We start from the raw sequence: 21,243 nt of genomic DNA, 5'->3' as shown, positions 1-21,243 counted from the left end.
TCATTTTAAAAATCTGAACTTTATTTTTCCATATTCAAACTTTCCAAACCTCTTCTCTTTCAGCTGGGCTGGACACTCAACAGCACAACGTAATGGAGGAAAGGGGAGGCTAGTTTCTGTTGACCACCAAAGAGGCCACGTTAACCTTTCACTCAACAGCACATGAACCACTAAGCAACCTATGACTCAATGACACAGGATTTGTAAGCAGCTTTTGGCATTCAGAACAAGCACAAGAAGCATTTTCCATGCCAGTTTCAAGCGTCTGAAGCCAAGTCCACACATCACTACTCTGGGGAAGATGCACAAGCTGTCTCCGTATCAGGCGCAAACAAGCGCGTCTTCCAAGAGGGAAACGTGTGGGCTCAGTTTGGACTTCCTAAGCATGAGGGGAAAGGAAACACAACTCACTCATACTTCCTTTCCCTTTGCCTGTTTAGGCTATCCAAAGCTACCCTGCTACGGAAAGAATAAACTCCTAATCGAACAAGCAACTCTGACAATATTCCCCCACCCAAATCAGGGCAAATTTCAAACACAGAACTAGCAGAAAGCATTCCTTTGGGGTTTTATCCAACAAGCTCAGCTAGAGGAATGTTGGGCTTCAAACACTCAGGTCCGTTCCATTTATTCTTATGCGCAAGTCCTCCAGCACAGCAGAATTTCTAGGTCTTTCTTGCAAAGCCTTAAGAAGTGGTCAGGTGGTTTTTCCGCTGCATCACTATGCGAAGCACAGTTCCACATGCTTATTTCTCTGCAGCTACTCAGGAATTCATGACCTTCAGAACGCCTGCAGAATCAGCTTCCGCTTCACATCACGGCTGAACCTGTTCATCTTGAACAACTCACTGTCATAGAAGGCGGAAAGGTTGTGGATGTTGATCTGGCGAGCCTGGAAGAGAGAAGAGACAGGAGCTAAAAAACCCAAGGCTGGTTTCTCTAGCAAGCACAAAATACAGGATCCCAGTAGTAGAAAAGAGTAGGAGTCCAGTACCTTAAAGTAGGAAAGAGTAGGAGTCCAGCACCTTAAAGGTTAACAAAATTTCTGGGAGGGTATGAGCTTTTGTGAGACACAGCTCAGGCGGAGAGTATTGAGGTCCACAGCCTTCACTGGTGGCATGGACATCATGCTTTTACATTTTCATTGCCATTGTGTGTCTCACTCACGCTTCTCTACTTAAGGACAGATGGACTCACGTTCTAGCTGTATCTGAAGTGAGCTGTCGCTCACAAAAGCTCATACCCTGCCAGAAATATTGTTAGTCTTTAAGGTGCTACTGGACTCCTACTCTTTTCTATTGCTAGTGACAGACTAACATGGCTACTCATCAGGATCTCAGCAGAAACAGACATGGGCAGGGCTACAACCACTGTACTGGCTTGGCATTTGCCTCTTCTCGTAACACCCACTGTTGTTGTTCTTGCATTACTTGATTCAACAGCCATGAAGAGGCAGTTATGTACACTCTTTAATTATACAGGCACCTGTACAAACAAAGCCAGGGATGTACCTGGCTGGCCCGAAGCCTGCCTTGGGGAGAACCAACAGTGGCGTTCTAATCAATTACACCGTTGGAAATACATTGACACCAACGGGTTTGCAAGGGAACCAAATAGAGAATTAATGGGTTGAAATTAAATCAAGAGTTTCTGTCTAGGCATTAGGAAGAATTTTCTGACAGTTAGAGCGGTTCCTCAGTGGAACAGGCTTCTTTGGGAGGTGGTAAGCTCTCCTTCCCTGGAGGTTTTTATGCAGAGGCTAGATGGTCACCTGTCAGCAATGCTGATTCTATGACCTTAGGCAGATGATGAGAGGGAGGGCAACTTGGCCATCTTTTCGGCATGGAGTAGGGGGTCACAGGGGGTGGGGTGGGGGAGATAGTTGTCAATTTCCTGCATTGTGCAGGGGGTTGGACTAGATGACCCTGGTGGTCCCTTCCAACTCTATGATTCTAAGGATGTAACTCTGCTTAGGATGGCATTGCAAATCTAGAATACTCGCTTAATTAATCCAGTACTGAAGGAAAGGGAGAAAAAAAAGCATCTTCCATTCCTACTGCATCTCTCCGTATACTTAACAAAAGCTGAAACAAGGACAGGAATAAGAAAGTGTCTAGAAAAGATGTGCCTATAAGAGCTTCTAATTCTGCTTAAAAATAAACGAAACTACCTCTCGTTTTGTGGAGAGCACGTGATTTCTAAAACACAACCACCACTACACTGCCAACCAGGGACTGAAAAGTTGCCACTGTTAGAATCCTCCAAAAATCTTAATTTTTAGCCACTGAGTTGATAGAAAGAAGTCTAACCTATTCCTGGAGAGTTGCTGCAAGCTGCCCTCACTTGTTGCCCCAGAACACAACAGCTAAACTGGAAGAAGTACAAGCCCATTTCACTTCTCAAGTGAACGTCCAGCGGCAGACTGGATTCACTATTCATGTTGCAAAGACCGCCCTCTCATGGTCACCAAATGAATGCTGTATCCTTGTAGCGAGCTCTGAATCTTTCCTGCCAATGCATATTTAGCTCTTCCCAATAACAACTCAATTCCAGGACTAAGTACGTAAAGACTGCGGAAAAAGCTAGGGCAAAGAACCCCTCACCCACTTCTAGAAACTCAAGTACGCATGAACTAACACCAACATCCTTTCAGTTCAGAAGGGGAAATGCGGGAAAGGCTTAGAACAGGTAAGGTTCAGGCTCCTAACACAAAATGCACAAGGGAAAAAGGAGACGTCCTGTACCTTGTCGACCAAGTCTTTCTCTGGCACTTCAATGGTATCTTGCTGAGCCCCATAACGATTCCTCTGATACATCACCTGTTCTGAGACCAGCTGTTTCAAAATGAACAGCAACAGTTCATTGTTATCCCGCCTGAAGGCAAGGTACCGAGCAAACGTCTGTGTGGGAAGAATAGAAAGCGAGGTTGAGAGGGTCACCACCATCAACATCATTTTTTAAAACAAAAGATAAAGCACGTTTTGACACCGCCTCTCCCCAAATCAACTCAATCTCCGCTTTAAAGTTGAGGGAATGTCTATGAGCCACCAAGCCATTATCCATCTCCAGACCATCACAGATGGGACCTTCTATGAAGAAGCACAAGACTGGGCTTTTCAAAGATGCATAGCAATGAGGAATTAAGAGAGAACGAAAGCCCAATTACAGCTCTCCAACATTACAGCTGTTCTTATCATTACATTGCTGAAGCACATATATTAGTGACAAAGCTCAGGTAAGAGCTCAGAGCTGAGCAATACACAGCAACCAGAACAGCCTTTCAGGGGTATGAGGCGTGGCCACTAGTGAAATCTTTTATTTTGCATCTATTAAGTGATCAAGATTCAGAGTAACTGCTTCCAACTTTAGAATACAGACCAGTGGCAGCATCTTAGAAAGTACCTCTTCTCCTATGAAATTGAGCACATGACAGTCTATAGAAGGGGCCTCCTCAGATTTCCACCCATTTGTGAAGCAAGAACTAGGAAGATGAGGGGCAGGGCCTTTTCAGTTCTGGTACCACAGCTGCTGAGCTCCCTTTCAAGGGAAGCCAGCTACAGTCCAACCTCTTGAAATGTTTTAGGGCACACACAAAACCTTTCTTACTTTCCTTTTTTTTTTAGATTTTGTGAGCTACCCATGACTATTTTCTGAAGGGAAATCAACATTCACATAAATGCATGCACACAAACTCAAGTACAACACTTGATGCTTTAACACAGTAACACTATTTTGATCATCCTTTGTTGCGAATAAGGTCGCTTTGTTGCGAATAAGGTCGCTTAGTGCTGTATCAAGAATCAGAAGGGCAGTGGTTTCAGCAAGTTTAGCAGTCCTATGTCAAACAGATACAAATGGATAAAAAACACTTGGAAGTATGGTTTTAAAAAGCAAAGGCCTGCCCCCATCATTCTAACTCTGCAAAACAGATTCTTGATTTGTTCTAGAATATTTTCTCTGTCAGTCAGGAGTGCTCCAGATTACAAGGCACTGCAGCCACTCCATCCTTCTAGAATATTCTGCTGCACCCACCAGCATGGTAGGACTGTGTTACCGCACCCCTGGTCCTTCTAGGATGCTCTGCTGTGTTCACCGCTACACGGTTTCCTGTGAGACACAGAACATGGCAGTGCTCCCCATGTTCTGTGTGTGCCTCGTGGGACTTGCTCACTGCGTTACTCTGGCAGGATATCCATTCAGGCTGGGAGGGTGTGCACATGAAAGGGGGGCTAGCAACATCTGCAGTGAGACTCTTGCCCCTGGTCCATCCATTTGTGCTACCAAAAAAATGGAAAAATGGGCAGGATTCCAAATACAATGCTTGTGGGTACTTGAAATGTCTTCATCCCACCCAACTCAGCCATTCTCACAGATGAAAACAGTGCTCTAGCAGCTTCAATACAGATTATGTGCATATATAACATACAAAGAGCTAGACCCTGAAGTTAGGGCACCTGAAAATTTAGGGCCAGACCTTGGTTCCCAGTCTTCAAAGATTGAAGTTTTGGTAATGATTGTCACTGGCTTGGATCCCTATGTAAAATTTCCATGGATAGAAGGAAATACCCCCCCTCCAAATACTGACTGCTTTGGAGGGATGTGGACCCCCAAGAATAGCAGGAGGGTGGAGGTCTACCACAGAAGGAGGGGATCAGGGAAAACGGACCCCTTGCTGTGTACATGGGAATTGTTCTGTTCCCGCATGTTCAAAAAGGACTGCAAGCCTACGCAACTTCACAAAAAAACCATCCCCACGTACTTTCCGCATACTCCTCATAACGCTGAACTTCTGCGTGTCAATGAAACTCTCCAGCATCACCCGGATGGCCATGTTGACATCGTCCTCCATCACGTAATCCCGCAGGTGCATGCGGGCGTGGGCCTCGGCCATTCGGATCATGGATTCAATGTGACGCACAGTGATAGGGATACTTCCGGTTGCCTAAAGGAACAATGGAATGAGCCTACAACACAAGAGGGCTTTCCTCCAGATGTTATATGGGTTTACAGTTCCGTGAGTAGTGTGTAAAAAAACTGAGAAATGAAACTAACAACAGCAAGATACATAGCCCGCAGGAGACTGGAGAACTTTAAATGTTCAAACTATGCCAAGAACTTAGGGAGTGTGTGCCATCTGCTGGCATAGAGAGAACAATGCCGAGAAGGCAATCAGTTCTCCGGTCTACCAACTAAATTAGTAAATGAACTCTTTAAATAAGTTCCAGGCTGATTTGGACGCAACAGCTCTAACTGTTCCACTTATGAGGCAAGAGTGGTATAGCGCATGTTTGGCACACATAAAAGATCTTCAGTTCAGTTCCTGGCAATTCAGTTAATGCAATCCAGGTAGCACGACCTGCTAAGACCTCTGCACCTCCCCTCTCCCCACTGCCTTAAATCCTACTTCCTCCAGTGGTTGCTTTACCATTGATTCTTTCCTAAGTTCACTGTACATCCTGGCCACTTTGTCCTGGTCCATCTGGTTGAGTTTGGGATGGACTTTCTCCTTGGCGTAGATAATATATTTCCTCAGGACCTCCTGTGGTATGGGTTCTACACCGTAAGTATTAGGAAGGACCATCTCTTGAGAGTCTCCATTCACAATGTCCTTGTTGTTGGGGTGATGTTTGATGTGGCTGCCAACCACAAACCGAGCCAGCATCTCATCCTACAGCAGAATTCAGGAAAGAGAACCGATGATGAAGTCACAGAATTGAGGTATATCAAATACTTAACCTTGTGCAGAGGGAAAGAGAAACACCAGGCTGGAAATATAGGAACAGTTTAGCAGAAGATGGGCTCGATTTCTATGTGATCCTGCTATTCTCAAGTGCAGTGGTGGTGGGTGGGGGGAGGGAAACTAAAGCACCAGCAAAAGTGACAATACTCTGCTGTCAGGGTGCAGTCTCCCCCAGGTACCATTTACAATTTGATCCTGCCTTTTCAACGTGTAGTGGTTTAGAGCGGTGGACTCTGATCTGGAGAACCAGGTTTGATTTCCTGCTCCTCCACATGCAGCCTGCTGGGTGACCTTGGGCCAGTCACAGTTCTCTCTGAATTCTCTCAGCCCCACCTACCTCACAAGGTGTGTTGTGGGAAGAGGAAGGGAAGGAAATTATAAGCCGGGTTGAGACTCCTTAAAGGTAGAGAAAATCGTGGTGTAAAAACCAACTTCTACCTCCGAGTATCTCAGTGTGGCAAACATGAACCCCCTCTGTAGCTTATATCTGCAACAACCTTGCAATGCAGCTTATGCCAAGAGTGAGTGACTGACCTAACTGTGTGCACTGAATGTCACCTCTGAGTGGACCTTGTCACCCAGGCCTCATTAGCTAGACTCCTGCACTCCGCACTGACTCCCCTTCCCCTGCGCTTCGTGGCCTGGGCTGTGCAAGAGGGTGGCTCACGGATCTGTCCTTAAACCTTGCTCAGGTCAGAAACAATTCGCCAAGTCACACACCTGAACAGGATCCACTGTGTCCCTGACGACACACAGGATATCAAATCGAGAGATGATGGGCTCCGTCAGATCGACGTTTTCTGAGAAAGTCAAGGAGGGGTCATAGCGGCCACCTAGGGAAAGGAGAAAAACTCATTTCAAAAAAGGCGCTGAACCCAGGATTGTCAATATTGTGCACATCTTCCCTTCTGAATTAGCCCTGATTCACCTTTATTACAGGCAAAGGAGTAATTCTCTCAGATCGGCTAACAGGCAGCAGAGAAAATAAGAAAAACCCTGCTGGATCAGACCAAGGTCCATCAAGTCCAGCAGTCTGTTTACACAGTGGCCAACCATGTGCCTCTAGGAAGCCCCCAAACAAGACGACTGCAGCAGCACCATCCTGCCAGTGTCCCAGAGCACCTATGACTGTTCCTGTCCAGTGCAGAGCAGCAAATGCTTTTTTATTTTCATGGTCCATCCATCCATACCTATGGGGTTGGCAGCAGCGATAACAGTGCAGCGAGCCTGCAAAGACGTGACGATGCCAGCCTTTGAGATGGAGATGCTCTGCTGCTCCATGGCTTCGTGGATGCTGGTCCTGTCCTGATCAGTCATCTGAGGGATCACAAAGGAATTCAGACACCTGCTGGCTGAGTGAGGCTCACACACCTGATTATGCAGAGGCTCAACGTAACACCCGTTCCCAAAGAGACACCAGCAAAAGTGTGTTTAAGGATCTTCAAGGGCAGAAAGCATCAAACTGACTTCATCGGACACTACAGTTAGTGCTGCCTAGCATTATTGATCTGTCCATACTCTGCATAGCTGTCTCGATTCCACGTCCAAATCTGCAGCCGAGTCTATGCCAGTTTTCCAGGCAAGCAAACCCTTAGCTACAGACTACCAGCCATTGCTTGCCCATTCCTTTGCCTCCCAGCTGTCAGGTTCAAAAGAGTTGCAATAATCTAGGCTCTGAAATTTGAAGTCTACCCCAGACCTTGACTCACCTTGTCAAACTCATCTATTAAGCAGATCCCCCTGTCTGCCAGCACCAGGGCACCAGCCTCCAGGGTCCACTCCTTGCTCACCGGGTGCCTCTGCACATATGCGGTGAGACCGACAGCAGAAGCACCCTGGCCGGTGGTAAAGATAGCTCTGCTGGACGCTTTCTCCACGTATTTCAGGAACTGAGACTTGGCTGTTCCAGGATCCCCACAAAGCAAAACGTTGATGTCACCACGGACCTTGTGTTTCCCCCCTAAAGCACATAAGATCAAAAATGAATCCAGTCTGGGATGGGGAGCAAACTTTAAATGCTGGTGCTGCCCTCTAGTGGAACAATAAGTTACCGAATGCATTATTGGCATGTTAACATGAACAATTAAGTGAATGCAGAATTTTATACTATGGATGCCTGTCCTCCCACTATTCCCAACACCCATTGCCTTTTATATTTAGGATGAAGAATCCTAGCATCATACCTAAAGATCCTACAACAGAAACTAAGAGATGCATCTGGATGTTTAGCCTGCAGAGGAGAAGACTGAGAGGGGATAGAATAACCATCAAGTACTTGAAGGGCTGTCATATAGAGGATGGTGCCAAGTTGTTTTCTGTTTCCCCAGAAGGTCGCACCAGAACCAATGGGTTGAAATTAAATCAAAAGAGTTTTTGTCTAGACATTAGGAAGAATTTTCTAACAGCTCCTCAGTGGAACAGACTTCCTGGGGAGGTGGTAAGCTCTCCTTCCCTAGAGGTTTTTAAGCAGAGGCTAGATGGCCTTCTGTCAGCAATGCTGATTCTATGACCGTAGGCAGATCATGGGAGGGAGGGCAGCTTGGCCATCCTCTGGGCATGGAGTAGGGGTCACTGGGTGTGTGTGGGGGAGGTAGTTGTGAGTTTCCTGCACTGTGCAGGGGATTGGACTAGATGACCCTGGTGGTCCCTTGGAAAAGACAACGAGACACTAACAGTGCCATGCTAAGTTCTAAATTCACTGAAGTCCATAGACTTAAAAGGGTGTACCTCTGCTTACGACAGCACTATAAGTAGCCAACTTGTTTCCTGATGCAAGATCTGGGAATTTAAGGACAGTTTCATAAGTTTCAACATTGAGGGGGGAGATGAAGAAGATATGGTTCGGTGTGTCTCGTGTAACATCCTGAAAGGTAAAACTAACAACTCCTCTCTCCCTGCAGTGAGATACAAGAACTGTACAAAAATGATGGCTGCAGGTACTTGACCTTTCCAAGCAACTGTGGATCAAGATTTCTCTCCAATGTAATATAACTGTAGCCCCAAAGGAGATGTCACTGTGAGCAACTCAGGGCACACATGTAAAAGCAGTACTGACCTTGCAGCTTCTTTTGAGAACTGGCACTTTCACTTACCTGGGTTTTTGGGTTCTCCCCCAAACAGGGCTAGGGCCAGGCCCCTTTTGATGTCTTCATGCCCATAAATGGAAGGAGCAATGCTAGCAAAGATCTGGAAGGAAAACCAGCAGGTCACCCATGATACAGAATGGCCAGAACTGTACAAGACATGCATATTGCAATGGAACGCTGCAGCAGTTTGCTTCAAATGCAAGGGAAAACTGTGATTGAGAGCAAACATGTTTTTGTGTGTGTGTGTGTGTTAGGGAGGCCTGATATCATCATACTGTGTCAACCTCAGTGTGTGCAAAGCTAAAGGTAAGACATCATAATGTAACCTCAGAAACAGTCCTCACTGGGAGCCCCCAATTTCTCCCTCCAAACCACCCAGATCCAAGTTCTTACTTAGAAGAACCAAAAGAACACACCCAGCTTCTGATCAACACAAACTGCTTACAGATTATATATAGGAACTGGTTGCCAATGACACAGAAGACAATTTATTTGCTCCGGCCACCTGTCTTGTAGACCAACTATACTGCAATTACAGGAACGTTCCTGGAGTAAGGAGCAAGCTCTTTACTGTAAACATGTATGCCACCTTGAGCTCTTTGGAAGAAGGGAGGGATAAAAATATGATGCACATCTTAAAGCACACTTATTTTGATTTTCCAAAATGTTTTTGAGAAGTGGCTACTCCCAGTCAGGGTACACAATGAGGAAGAAACTCTCTTTCTCTTCTATTTTGGACATGCGACTCCTTGCCTTAGAGTCATAGACAGACAGCCCAATGGCAGAACTTTGGAATCACACTCACCTTCTCTCCAATCTGCTCATCCTTGGAGAGGCCGACGATGACCTTCATATCCTCGTCCGTGAGCTCCCCAACTGCTACCTTGTCATCCTTCTTTGCAATGTGATTGGCCAGAATCACTGTGGCAAACACTGGAAACCCATTGGCTGTGTTCAAAGAACCATCATAATTATTATGATAGATTCCAGTAAGCTCCTGGAAAGGCAGAGAAAAAGGACATTCCAACATTACAGGTACTAGGGCAGTGATGGCGAACCTTTTAGAGACCGAGTGCCCAAACTGCAACCAAAAACCCACTTATTTATCGCCGAGTGCCAGTGCGGCAATTTAACCTGAATACCACCCCCAGAGGGGGCCCAGAGGGAGAGGCTAGGGTTGCCAAGTTCCTCTTCGCCATGAGTGGGAGGTTTTTGGGGTGGCGCCTGAGAAGGGCGGGGTTTGGGGAAGGACTTCAGTGCCATAGAGTCCAATTGCCAAAGTGGCAATTTTTTCCAGGGGAACTGATCTCTATTGGTTGGAGATCACCTGTAATAGCAGATCTCCAGCTAGTACCTGGAGATTGGCAACTAGTTCCTTAGTGTTTTCTCTCTACATATCAAGACAAATGGAAAGGTGTTTGGAGGATAGCTTGTGGGCACTTCAAAGGTGGAATAGGACTGCACGCCCCTCCGCCCGCACAGACCCAGAGGGTGCCGGAGAAGCCGCTGGAGGGAAAGAAGGAAGGAAAGAAGGGAAGGGAGGGGGAAAAGGAAGGAAGGGAGGGAGAGAAAGAAAGAAAAAGAGAGAGAAAGGGAGAAAGAAATGGAGCAAGGGAGAGAAAGAAAAGGACAGAGGGAGACAGAAAAAGAAAGAGGCCATTTATGCATGGGAGGTTTTGCCTTGGATTTGCCACTCGGTGGGGCGCGGCGGCAGGCTTGTGAGAGGCGAGCAGGGTGGGGCAGAGGGTGCCTCCTTCGCACCCACCGACCAGCCATGCCCCTCCGCCCGCACAGGCCCAGAGGGCGCTGGAGAAGCCACCGGCCATGCCGAGTGTGAGCGCTCGGCTTCTGTTCCCCGCTCTCCCACCCGCCTGGCTGGCCACGCACGCTCCAGCGGCGGCAATGGCGGCAGCTTCTGTGGGAGAGTCCGGGGGCCACCGCCAATGATGTCGGAGGTTCCCCACCCCTGGGCTACAGCCTCCCCCATCCGGGGTGGGGCAGAGCCGGAAAGGCCAGCGGCTTGGAGGAACCGTGCGTGCCGGCAGAAAGGGCTACGCGTGCCGGAAGTGGCACCCGTGCCATAGGTTCGTCAACACGGTACTAGGGGAATTCCCAGTCATTCAGAGAACTGCAGAAACCATCAGACATGAATCAAAGTGGATTCTGTTATGCCATGTACATGATTGATCTGTTCAGGGAACAAGTTGCCAAAGGTATTAAATGCTGTGAATCTGTTTTATTAAAAGGGGCTTACGGGATTAATTTATCAAGAGCCCTTTCAGCCTACGAGTTGTATGAATGCCACTGCTTTCTGCAATGGTCTTCAAGACTCATGTTTTGATAATGGTTGCAGAAATGATAAAAGCACGCAACATGTGGAAAAATTAACATACGACCTGAACAGCCCTACAGCTAACCTTTACATGTAAGCACTTCAATCTCAACCCATCACATTGCTATGGAGTTTATTCTCCAAGCAATACACTTCAGCTCATTGAAGATTTGCACCGCATGCCAGGAACCTGTCTTCATTTCCATGGACGCTAAAAACGGATGCCAGGTTAATAGACAGCAATTCCTAGTCTGAGGGTGATTTTCCATGCCAGCAACTATAGCTTCTATTTTCTGCTGCATGTGCAAAAAACAAAACAAAAATCCCAACCCCTGAGAAATTTTGGAAAGATGTACACCTGTTTCAGAAGTTACTTTATTCTCCTTTCCATAAGGACCCCTTTCCTAAACTCTATGAATGGGGTCAGTGTTTTGGTCCTGCCTTTCCATCTTCTGGACCTGATACTTACAATCTCATCTCCCGGCTTGCAGCTGTCCACTAAGTCAGCAAGTAAAATGGCATCCTTGGAGCGAGGGAGCCGGCCAGCTGCCACTTTCCCGGGGCTTTCTTGGATTTTGATGCGCTGGTAGTTCTGGTAGACCGTCTGAAGGAGAACCAATATGCATTATTAGGAGATTCAGAGTTAATAGTGGAGCCTGCACTGATGAACGGCACAGAATTACAAAAGGAAATTGAGGGCCCCCAAATTCCAGAATATTCATTGCAAAACAATAACAGATGGGGCTACCATGCAATGCGGCATTGCAAGAATGCATCCAGTGCTAACGGCTGATGAGTTCTATTAATCAAACTTTATTATACATCCAAACACAAGAGCAACATTTGATAAGGCCTAAGTCTTCAGGCAGAAAACTGTACAGAGACAATCACTGTTTAAAAGGTAAAGGTCTGCTGTGCAAGCACCGGGTCATTCCTGACCGATGGGGTGATTTCACATCCCAACGTTTCCTAGGCAGACTTTGCTTCCGGGGTGGTTTGCCAGTGCCTTCCCCAGTCATCTTCCCTTTACCCCCAGCAAGCTGGGAACTCATTTTACCGACCTTGGAAGGCTAGAAGGCTGAGTCAACCTTGAGCCGGCTACCTGAAACCAACTTCCGTCGGGATCAAACTCAGGTCGTGAGACGAGCTAGTACTGCAGCTTACCACTCTGCGCCACAGGGCTCTTTTAATCAGGGTTTACAAGGCTCAAAATGGGACATCGTGGATTTAAAGCAAAGACAGGCCATTTGATCTCATGTCCACACAATAAATCTCCAGGAGAGTAGGCATGTTAGTATGTATCTGTAGAGAATGCTACAAGACTTGGTCTCCAAGGCCTGAGCCATATTATTAATTTGGTAGCCAGCAGCCTGCTTCAGTGTGCGGTATCCACACAAGTCAGACTCTTGCAACCCTGCATGCATGCATACTGCAACCATGCAGCTTACACCTTGAAGAAAAAAAATAGCCACAACTCTTCAGTATGCCCAGATGCCAAACAACACAGCCCATGCTGCAAGTCCCATGAAAACTTTCAGTCCAGCAACTAAGACTGGTGCCGCTTCAGCTACTACCAGGTTAGTGGTTGGAGATATGTTGCAGCAGGATTTTCAGATCTCCAGAGCTTGGACAATTGGGGCTGTGAAGCCCTATGACCATCAGTTGCTTGGTAAGTGACCTGGGAAAGGGCTGCCACAAAGAATGCAGTCAGCTCAGAAATGGGATAAAGGGAAGGCATATAAAGGTGCTTGCATACTCTTGGGTCCTAAGCTGCTGAATTTAGCACAGGACACCTACGGGAAGGTAACAGTGAAGCAGGGCCTAGGACAAGGGAAACCCAAGTGCACCTGCCCTATCACCATCTACAAATCATCTTACACCAGCAAGCAACCATCTGTTCCATTCCACCCAAAGAGCTGGACTCTGGGCTCGTTCTCCAATTCTGTTAGCAATGCAACTGCCTTAACACACGGACTCTGAAGTGTCTGGTTTCTCCAGACACTCCAGATGCCCAACCCGGTCCCCAAGCATCACTGACCTGTTCCATGTTGATTTCAAAGGGGCCAACAGACTGACACTCTGGGCAGGATCCAGGCTTCACTTCCTGGTTCTGAGACTGACAGAAAGGCCCCAAGATGAAGCTGCATTTACTACAATTGTATTTGACCATGCTGAGCTGGGGGAGGACCCCCGTAGAGCTTGTTACAACCCCACCCGTCCGGATCAGCTGGTTCAAATGCAGCTGCCTGTAATGAAAGGCAAGAAGCCAGGTTACGGTAGGGTAGGCAGAACCTCTAATTTCAGATTAGGAAAAGTGATCTCAATGGTCCCGCTGTTACCTTGGCATATGATGGACCATGCCAGAATACTACTGGAACAGGCACAACACCCTAGAAATATTCAGTTCTGAGTAAACTGATTTTTAAGCAACGCTTAGTGAAACAAGCTGAAATTACCAGCACGCTCATAATCCAAGGATGGAGGAGAAAAAACTCAGTTGCCGCTAATATGCTAAAACAAGACTCAATAAACTGTCTTCACCACTACAGGTGCACTTCAAAGATGCTCTCCTCTGGCATCAGCTAATGGCCCTAAGTAGCTTGCTCTCTAGACCAGGATGTTCTGGAGCCCTTAGCTCTCCCAGGCAATTTGGGGACTCCAAAGAGGTACAATGCCTCATTAGGACAGTAGCTAAGTTGGTTACAGAGTATAAGGATGTTGTCTTGTGTATACGATGATTTCCCTACCCCTTTTAGTGCACATTTACGTGGGGAATCAAACCTGGTTCTCCAGATCAGAGTTCACTGCTTTAAACCACCGCTCTCAACCACTGCCCCACGCTGGCTCTCACAACAACAGGACCCTAGTGTTGGACTAGGACCTGGGCAACCCAGGTTTGAATCCCCACTTCTGCCATGGAAGCTTGCTGGGTGACTTTGGACCCATTACAAACTTTCAGCCTGGCCTACCTCACAGGGCTGTTGTTGTGGGAAAACAGAGGGGTAATGACGTTATAAAAGCCTCTTTGAGTCTGGAACTGGGGAGAAAAGTGGGACATAAATAAATAAATAATGCAAATACAGAAAGGTGTTTAAGGGACTATGACACTTTTCTTACAAGGCAAAGCTAAAGCAACTTAGAGCAAAGACATTGGAGGGGAATAATATTAATAAAATGAGGAAAATGTAACATACACTTTGCCCCTTCAAAATCTACTTTACTTCACTCTCCTCCTGGTTTTTTTCAAGTGCTGCCACTGAACAATCAGGCAAGTGGCTATTTAACAAGCCAAGTTTAAAAGTCCTGGTCACAAATGCAAGGATAACAGGATTAACTGTACACCTGGTACCTTTAAGGGCACCTCCTTTACTGGGGACAGCAAATCAGTAGAACAGAATGATTCAGGAAGGTGTTTTTATAAAGAGAACAGGATTGTAGTCTATGCTCACTCTTTATGGCATGGATTATGTGTTAATGGTATGTATTATCCTGCTCTTACTACACTGTCTACTTTTGTAATTCTATTTTCTGTATTATTTTGACATAACAGCTAATATTTTTGCACTGTTTCTAACCCAGAATCCTAGTCCTCTTCCATTACTTATTAGATGTCTCAAACTATTGGACTGCATGGACTCACACTGTGAATTCTGCTTTGAGTCTCAGTGAAAAAGACAGACTGCCAATATTACAAAACAAACAAACTCAGACCCAAAGTTTCAGAGGGCTGGCTCTGTAAAGGCTGAGAGAGTGAGAGAAGTATCTACTGTTATAGCTTTTCATTACAGACGTTTTCCATTTCAGTAGTTTTTCTGGAAAGGGGGCAAGCAAATATTCTCAATACACGAACCACCTCATATCACTGCCTCTTTCCTAAACAGATTACTGAAATAAAATTGGCAGAGGTGCATGTTGCAGTGTTTTGCCAAGAGTTTGTCCTTCCAGAAACCAAGCTGACTTCTCACCTGAGCGACCGCAACTCCTCCACCAGAGGTAAGTGGGAGATGCGAACGTGGATTTCCTGAGCAATCCGGTCATATTTGGGGTACATTGCCAACACCACTTCCTTGGCTGCTTCATCAAAGATTTTCAACATTTCTGCTGGAGCCTCGGGAAGAAAATAGGCAAGGACATGTTCTCGGGCAGCCAAGTCTTCATAGTTCACCACTAGGCTCTCTCTGTTCTCTGCCAAGAGAAAGTGAGGTGAGCTTGTGACATAATAGGGCCAGGTTCTTCCTTCCCACCCCAACCACTGCAAAAAAAGAAAGTCAAGCATTGAATGAACTCTCCACCCATTAAATAATGCTATTACCTCCCATAACAACACTTATGTTCATTGTTGCATTACCCTTTAAAATATACGGCATGTTATATTCACTAACAACAGCACCAACAATATGAAAACATCCTGAATATCAGCTGAAAGGTTTCCCCATTGAATAATAATTTATAAACAAAACCCTACAGAAACAGAAGCAGACATGACATAATACTATATAACGCATTGTTATTAATAGACAGTTACCAAGTGGGGACCTATGAGAAATTTTGTGGAAGAGAATAACCCATTTCCCCTGTTACTTCTCTTCCACTGTGCTCAGGACTGCCTCCTCCACCTTATACTAGCCATCATTCCCAAGACAACCACTGAACTTGTGGTGCATTGCTATGGAATCCAAAAATGATAAGTGGAACTGTAGCTGATTTGCTTTCTTACAACATCTGTGCATGTGAAGATGTCAGTGACAATTTTTTTCTGGTTTTTTTTACCACCATCCCTCCATTTTTCTCTACCAAGTTGGATTTTTCTCCAAACCTGGGGGTTTCCCTGGGTTTGCAGAACCCTCAAATATAGTACTGGCTGGTTCACTATGCATATTTTGCTACCTCCATGGGAACCAGCCCTTTGGAATTAGATACAGAGATATTTAAACAGTACAAATGGCCATAAGAAAACTTTATCTGACCTATTAAATTCCTCTCTATGAAGTTTGTAATGACCAGGTAAAGATGACTACGAGATGGATTATAGTTGTGACTAACAAGAATAAAAATTGTTTTTCAGTACAGGAATAAATTGCAGCAATAATAATTATGGAATTGTCCACAGGGAATTATTCTATGAACAAGATGGTTCCTAAATGAGTCACCCGAATGGCAGCCATGGAGGAAGAGAAGTTGTATGTTGAACATCCACAGTCAAAATAAGGGACTGAAGGACAAGCTCTGGTATCTCCTGCAATGGGTACAATGTTTATTCCGCTAAAGGAATTTCCGACTTATGGGACCAACTGTAGGAAACCCCGTGTATATCCCCCAAAGTGAAAAGGCTGGAAAGGACAATTCCAGCTGAAGTAGAAAGAAAGCACATGGGGGTCCGAGTTTCAACAGCAGGCAAAAATATGGAGGAGAGAGTCTCTATGTAGACAGCAAAGTAGCCTACACCCCCCCACATTGTTCCACTCCCCTATTCCCACTCAGCTGCACCTTTGCACATGTCACTGATCCTTTCCTTAAAGACATTGTGGCCATGGTCATCCACATGTGTCTTCAGGAAGTTCTTGAAGCGGTGGTAGATTTCAAGCCGAGGAGCTGCCATAGACACCCACTCCCTCACTGAGTGCCCCTTCATGTCTTCCAGGTTCTCAATGCTCTCAATCATGTCTTCATCCTCATCCTCCATGCCATCAGCAGCTCGTTCAGCCATGCGCCTCTTCCGCAAAGGGCGGTCCTCGTCTTCATCATCGCTCTCTAGATGAAGTGAGAGGGGTCAGATCAGATGAGGATGCATATACCATCTATAATTCCAACTACAGCATTCCAAGTGCACAAGTAAGATCCTCTGCATATGCTCCCAGAAAACATGACTTGGTCTCATGCTTATCCTCCCCTAAGAGTCAGAAGGGGGCCTCTCATAGGTCACTTAGGCCAATCCCAAGCTCAGTGCAGAAAGTTGAGAACATTCCTGACAAATGGCTGTCCAATCTCTGTCTGGAAACCATCACCCAGGTTAAGTCCTACCCACCTGGTTACTGGTTCCACTGTCAATTTACCCTTACCGTTAAGACAGTTCTCTTAACCCTTGAACCCTACCCTCCTGTAACTAAAGCCTGTTAGACTGAGTCTTGCCCCTCTGGAGCATTTTAGGCCAAGTCCTCGTCATCTTCTATGTGACAACCCTTCAGAGTGTGATCATGTTCCTTTCCCCACCCCCACCCCCACCCCCGTCTTTTCTTCTTACTCGTCTCATCAAGCCATCTGCTACTCGGTGTTGGAATTGTGCAAGAGGTTAGGTGGTTTTGCTGCTGTTATGGATTGGTCCTTTGGTGTTGCCCTATCGAGGACTGCTTTTGTCCTCATCTGGATGTGTTGTGTATGTAAATGTGTATTTTCTGGTCAGTGACCATAGTAATAATAAAGTAAAGCCATCTGCTATGAGCAGCTCTGGGGATCCAGTCTCAGTGGTCTCAAAACCTAGGTGAGTTCACATCCCAATGTGAGCCTGAAAGCCATGCCTTAAAGGCTTAGTTACCACTGTGAAGAGAACCATGCCAGAGTAAACCATTTGTTGTGGGGAAATGCCATGAGTGGGGGGTCTTCAAGAGGTAGATTAGGTGAATGCTCCAAGCTTCAAAGACATACCATAAAGTAGACCAGTCCGCATGCGGCCCAGGCCACGGTCCATTTCGCGGTCCCTCTGCCTCATCGCCCGCTCTGCCGCTTCCCTTTGACTGGCGGTCAGTTCCTCTATGTCTTCATCATCCATGGCTAAGCCCTCAGCTTCATAGACATCCAGCTCTGGAATATGCCGGTAGTCCCTAGAGGCCCACAGAACTCAATCAGCCAGCTGTACGGCACTACCAAATGCTCTGGATACTTGGGCATGAAGCCCATCAATGGAAGAAAGCCCACACTTGTGTTAGATACTCGTGTTCTCAGTTGTCTCTAAAAGCCGTTTGGGTGCTGCCATCTCTATATCAGAAATCTAAAGTACAGCATGGCAGAAATTGTACATCTCCTATTTATAACCTGGCATTCAAAATGCTGATATACATTTAATAAAAAGAATGTTAACTTGCTACCATGATGTGCAGAGGTTAGGTTTTATAGGCGCATCTATGTTCCCACACTGGAGACAAGAAAACAGTTCCCCTATTTCATTTGTAACAGACAGAATATGCTGTGAGATTCAGCCACAACACAGACTGCCATAGGCGCCACTTCTTTCCATACGTCACAGTCTCCGAAGCAGTGTATTCCAAGAACAATTCCCAAGTGTTTCACTTTTTTTTTCATGCATTGGTACATATACGCACACCCAGCAAGGGATTTTGATGGGGGAAAGATCTGACCCTTCCAGCAAAATACCCCACTTATGCAACTTCTGTGATCTTTAGATCACCCCCTCCACTGTCCAGGGAGAGCAGTAAGGAGAATGAATTGGGACTGTACCAGTTCCACAACTCTGTTTAGGATTGTTAAATATCCACAAAGTGGGAACAGCTTCCCACTTTTGTTGAATGCTGATGTGGGCTATCCCTTCCAGAGAACCCTTCTCCCCACCTCCACGAGAGCAATAAGCACTCGCAACTGCCGAAAAGTGCTGTATCGCTCAAAGGGTCAATTCTGGGCAGGCTATTTACGTGTGGTGGGGAAAGAGATCACACCTGCCTGTTCCACCCCTAGGCCTATATGTGGCCCTCTCGCTGCATAGTTCCTATCTGCAAAAAAGTCCAAACCCACAGGCCCACATCACACTGCTGCTTCTCAGTTTTAATTAACTGTATGATTTATACCTATACTCCTTGGACTTTTCCATATGTTAAGAGGCATACACTCATGTCTAATGGGAGCCTTCAAAATAAACCCAAGCTGCTTAGGCATGGATAACTTTGACAAATGAAGAACTCTTGCACCTTGGGAGACCACAGCTTCTAGGCTAACCCTGTTTCCAGTAAGCAAACAAACCAAGGCATCATTCATAGAATCTGCTTCCAGAGAAGGATCCTAAGCGCAAGCACCCATCCTACCGCTCCATCCCGTCTACAATCAGCTCTTCCCCATCATCCTCGTCTTCCTCATCAGGGAGGCCCTCCGTCCCCAGAAGCCCTTCAGATTCATCCTCAAAGGGGGGCAGATCTCTCCCAGGGCTGGAAGTGAGGGCATCCCCACGCCGAGAACTGCGTGCAGGGCTGGTAGCCATGTTGAGCGACTCAGAAGAATCCTAAGAAAACATACAGTGACAAATTTAAAAAACTGCAGTGGGAGAGGGCAGGCATCCTATTGGCAGAGATACAGCAAATGAGGTAATTTTCAAGACCACAAGCATGTACAGTAAATGCAACCCCCACCCAAACCCAGGAAATTGTTCTCTGTGAACAACCGTTTATTCCCATAGACTCAAAAAGTGTATTGGTAGGGAAGGAATGCTCTAAGAAGGGAAGGGAAGTTAATATATTCTGCAAACAACTTATGAAATGTAGGGAGGTTTGTTGGAAAGAAGGTGCTATCTCTGTTATCTTGAACAAGAATATTTCCCATATGTATGTTTTGGTTGTTCTATATTTTCTGGTATCTATTATTATACAATAAAATAAAAGTATGGCAAAAAAGAAAAAGAAAATTTCCCACACGGATCCCAGAAGGGATCCCCAACAAGTAAAAGTGTAGCTGCTTTCTTGGGATGCAGCTTTCTTCTTTTTCTTTTTGAAGGCAGAAGATCAACATTGAAGGTATAAACTTTGTTTATAGCCCATCTTTCTCACCAAGGCTCAAGGCAGATTACAAAAAGTAAAATTACAAGTGTCTGGACTTGCTGTCCTGCTTTAAGGGTCAAACTAGGCCCAAATCCCGACTGTACCATGAAGTTCACTTTGGACCTCTCATCGTCAGTTTAAACTACCCCAGGGTTGTTGTAAGCATAAAATGGAGCAAGTGAGTTCAGCGTATGAACACATGAAGCTGCCTTATACTGAATCAGACCGTTGGTCCATCGAACTCAGTATTGTCTATGGCGCGGACTGGCCAGCGGCTCTCCAGGGTCTCAGGCGGAGGTCTTTCACATCACCTACTCGCCTGGTCCCTTTAACTGGAGATGCCCGGGATTCAACCTGGGACCTTCTGCATGCCAAGCAGATGCTCTACTGCTGAGCCACGGCCCCTCCCCATGTGTCCTTGAGCTACTGGAGGAAAGGGGAGGAAAAAATTGTACTCAATATGTACTCAATGTACCACTTCAAAATATAGGAGGGACCTCACATGCCTAAGAGCACACCCCACCAAAAACATACACAGAGTCGGAAAGATAGGCTTCTCAACATGCTAGTTTTCTGGGGGTGGGTGAAGGGTTCCCTCCTCACCAAAGCAGCGTATTTCCGCCGGTGAGTCCCCTCTGCTGCCTGAAATCGTACAGTCGAGAATTGGGCAGGCGGATTGCCTGGATACAAATTCGTGACTTTAAACCACTGGTTCCCAACCAGGGGTCCGTGAAAACTAAATTAGGGTCCGCGAAACAAAGTTATAAACCCATAATAAATTAATATTTTCAATTAAAAGTTCTCTATTATAAAAATATACATTCAAAGATTATTCTAAGTTTAATGTTTAACTAACAGTTATGATTAAACTTTATTTTCAAATTCTCTGAATTTTTATTTTGAACCTTGGGGTCCCTGCACCGAACAAAAAAGTCCTAGTGGTCCCTGGTCAAAAAAAGGTTGGGAACCACTGCTTTAAACAAAACAGGAAAACTTTCCCCTCCTGCGAGGGGAACTGTTAAGATGCGGGATCTGCCTAATGCTATCAGACCCCTTCCTCCTAGAACACCCCCCCCCACACACACACACACCGGAAAGACCCAGAGTACCCAACTGAGCAAGGAAGGAAGCTTTTAAAAAGGAACCACCCAATAGCTAGGGGAATGCCTGGCGCACAATAACCTTGCGGGGAAGCGGCCAGGGTATGAACGGGGAAGGGGAGAGAATACATCCAAGCCAGGAAAAGGGAAACGCAACACCACCCCCGGGATAGTTTGCTCGACCCCCTAACAGCGGGCCTGGCCAGCAGCAGCACCCACTCACCGCCAT

General features: G+C 46.1%; 1 protein-coding gene across 1 annotated transcript; it reads right to left on the bottom strand.

Moving 5' to 3' along the window:
- Nucleotides 1-660: 660 nt before the first annotated feature.
- MCM2 (minichromosome maintenance complex component 2) lies at nt 661-21,243 on the bottom strand. Its single transcript, XM_056846930.1, has 16 exons — nt 21,238-21,243; nt 19,189-19,382; nt 17,801-17,976; nt 16,646-16,909; nt 15,124-15,343; nt 13,197-13,404; nt 11,628-11,762; nt 9,632-9,823; nt 8,833-8,926; nt 7,450-7,700; nt 6,931-7,057; nt 6,461-6,573; nt 5,426-5,668; nt 4,760-4,942; nt 2,745-2,900; nt 661-892 (listed from the first exon to the last, which is right to left on the bottom strand). The coding sequence occupies exons 1-16, from the start codon at nt 21,241-21,243 to the stop codon at nt 782-784; spliced, it is 2,673 nt and encodes an 890-aa protein (XP_056702908.1). The 3' UTR covers nt 661-781.

Source organism: Euleptes europaea, chromosome 1 (genome assembly GCF_029931775.1).
Source record: "Euleptes europaea isolate rEulEur1 chromosome 1, rEulEur1.hap1, whole genome shotgun sequence".
Classification (NCBI taxonomy): Eukaryota; Metazoa; Chordata; class Lepidosauria; order Squamata; family Sphaerodactylidae; genus Euleptes; species Euleptes europaea.
The sequence above is the reverse complement of the archived record's forward strand: the minus strand, read 5'-3'. Positions and strand labels throughout refer to the sequence as shown.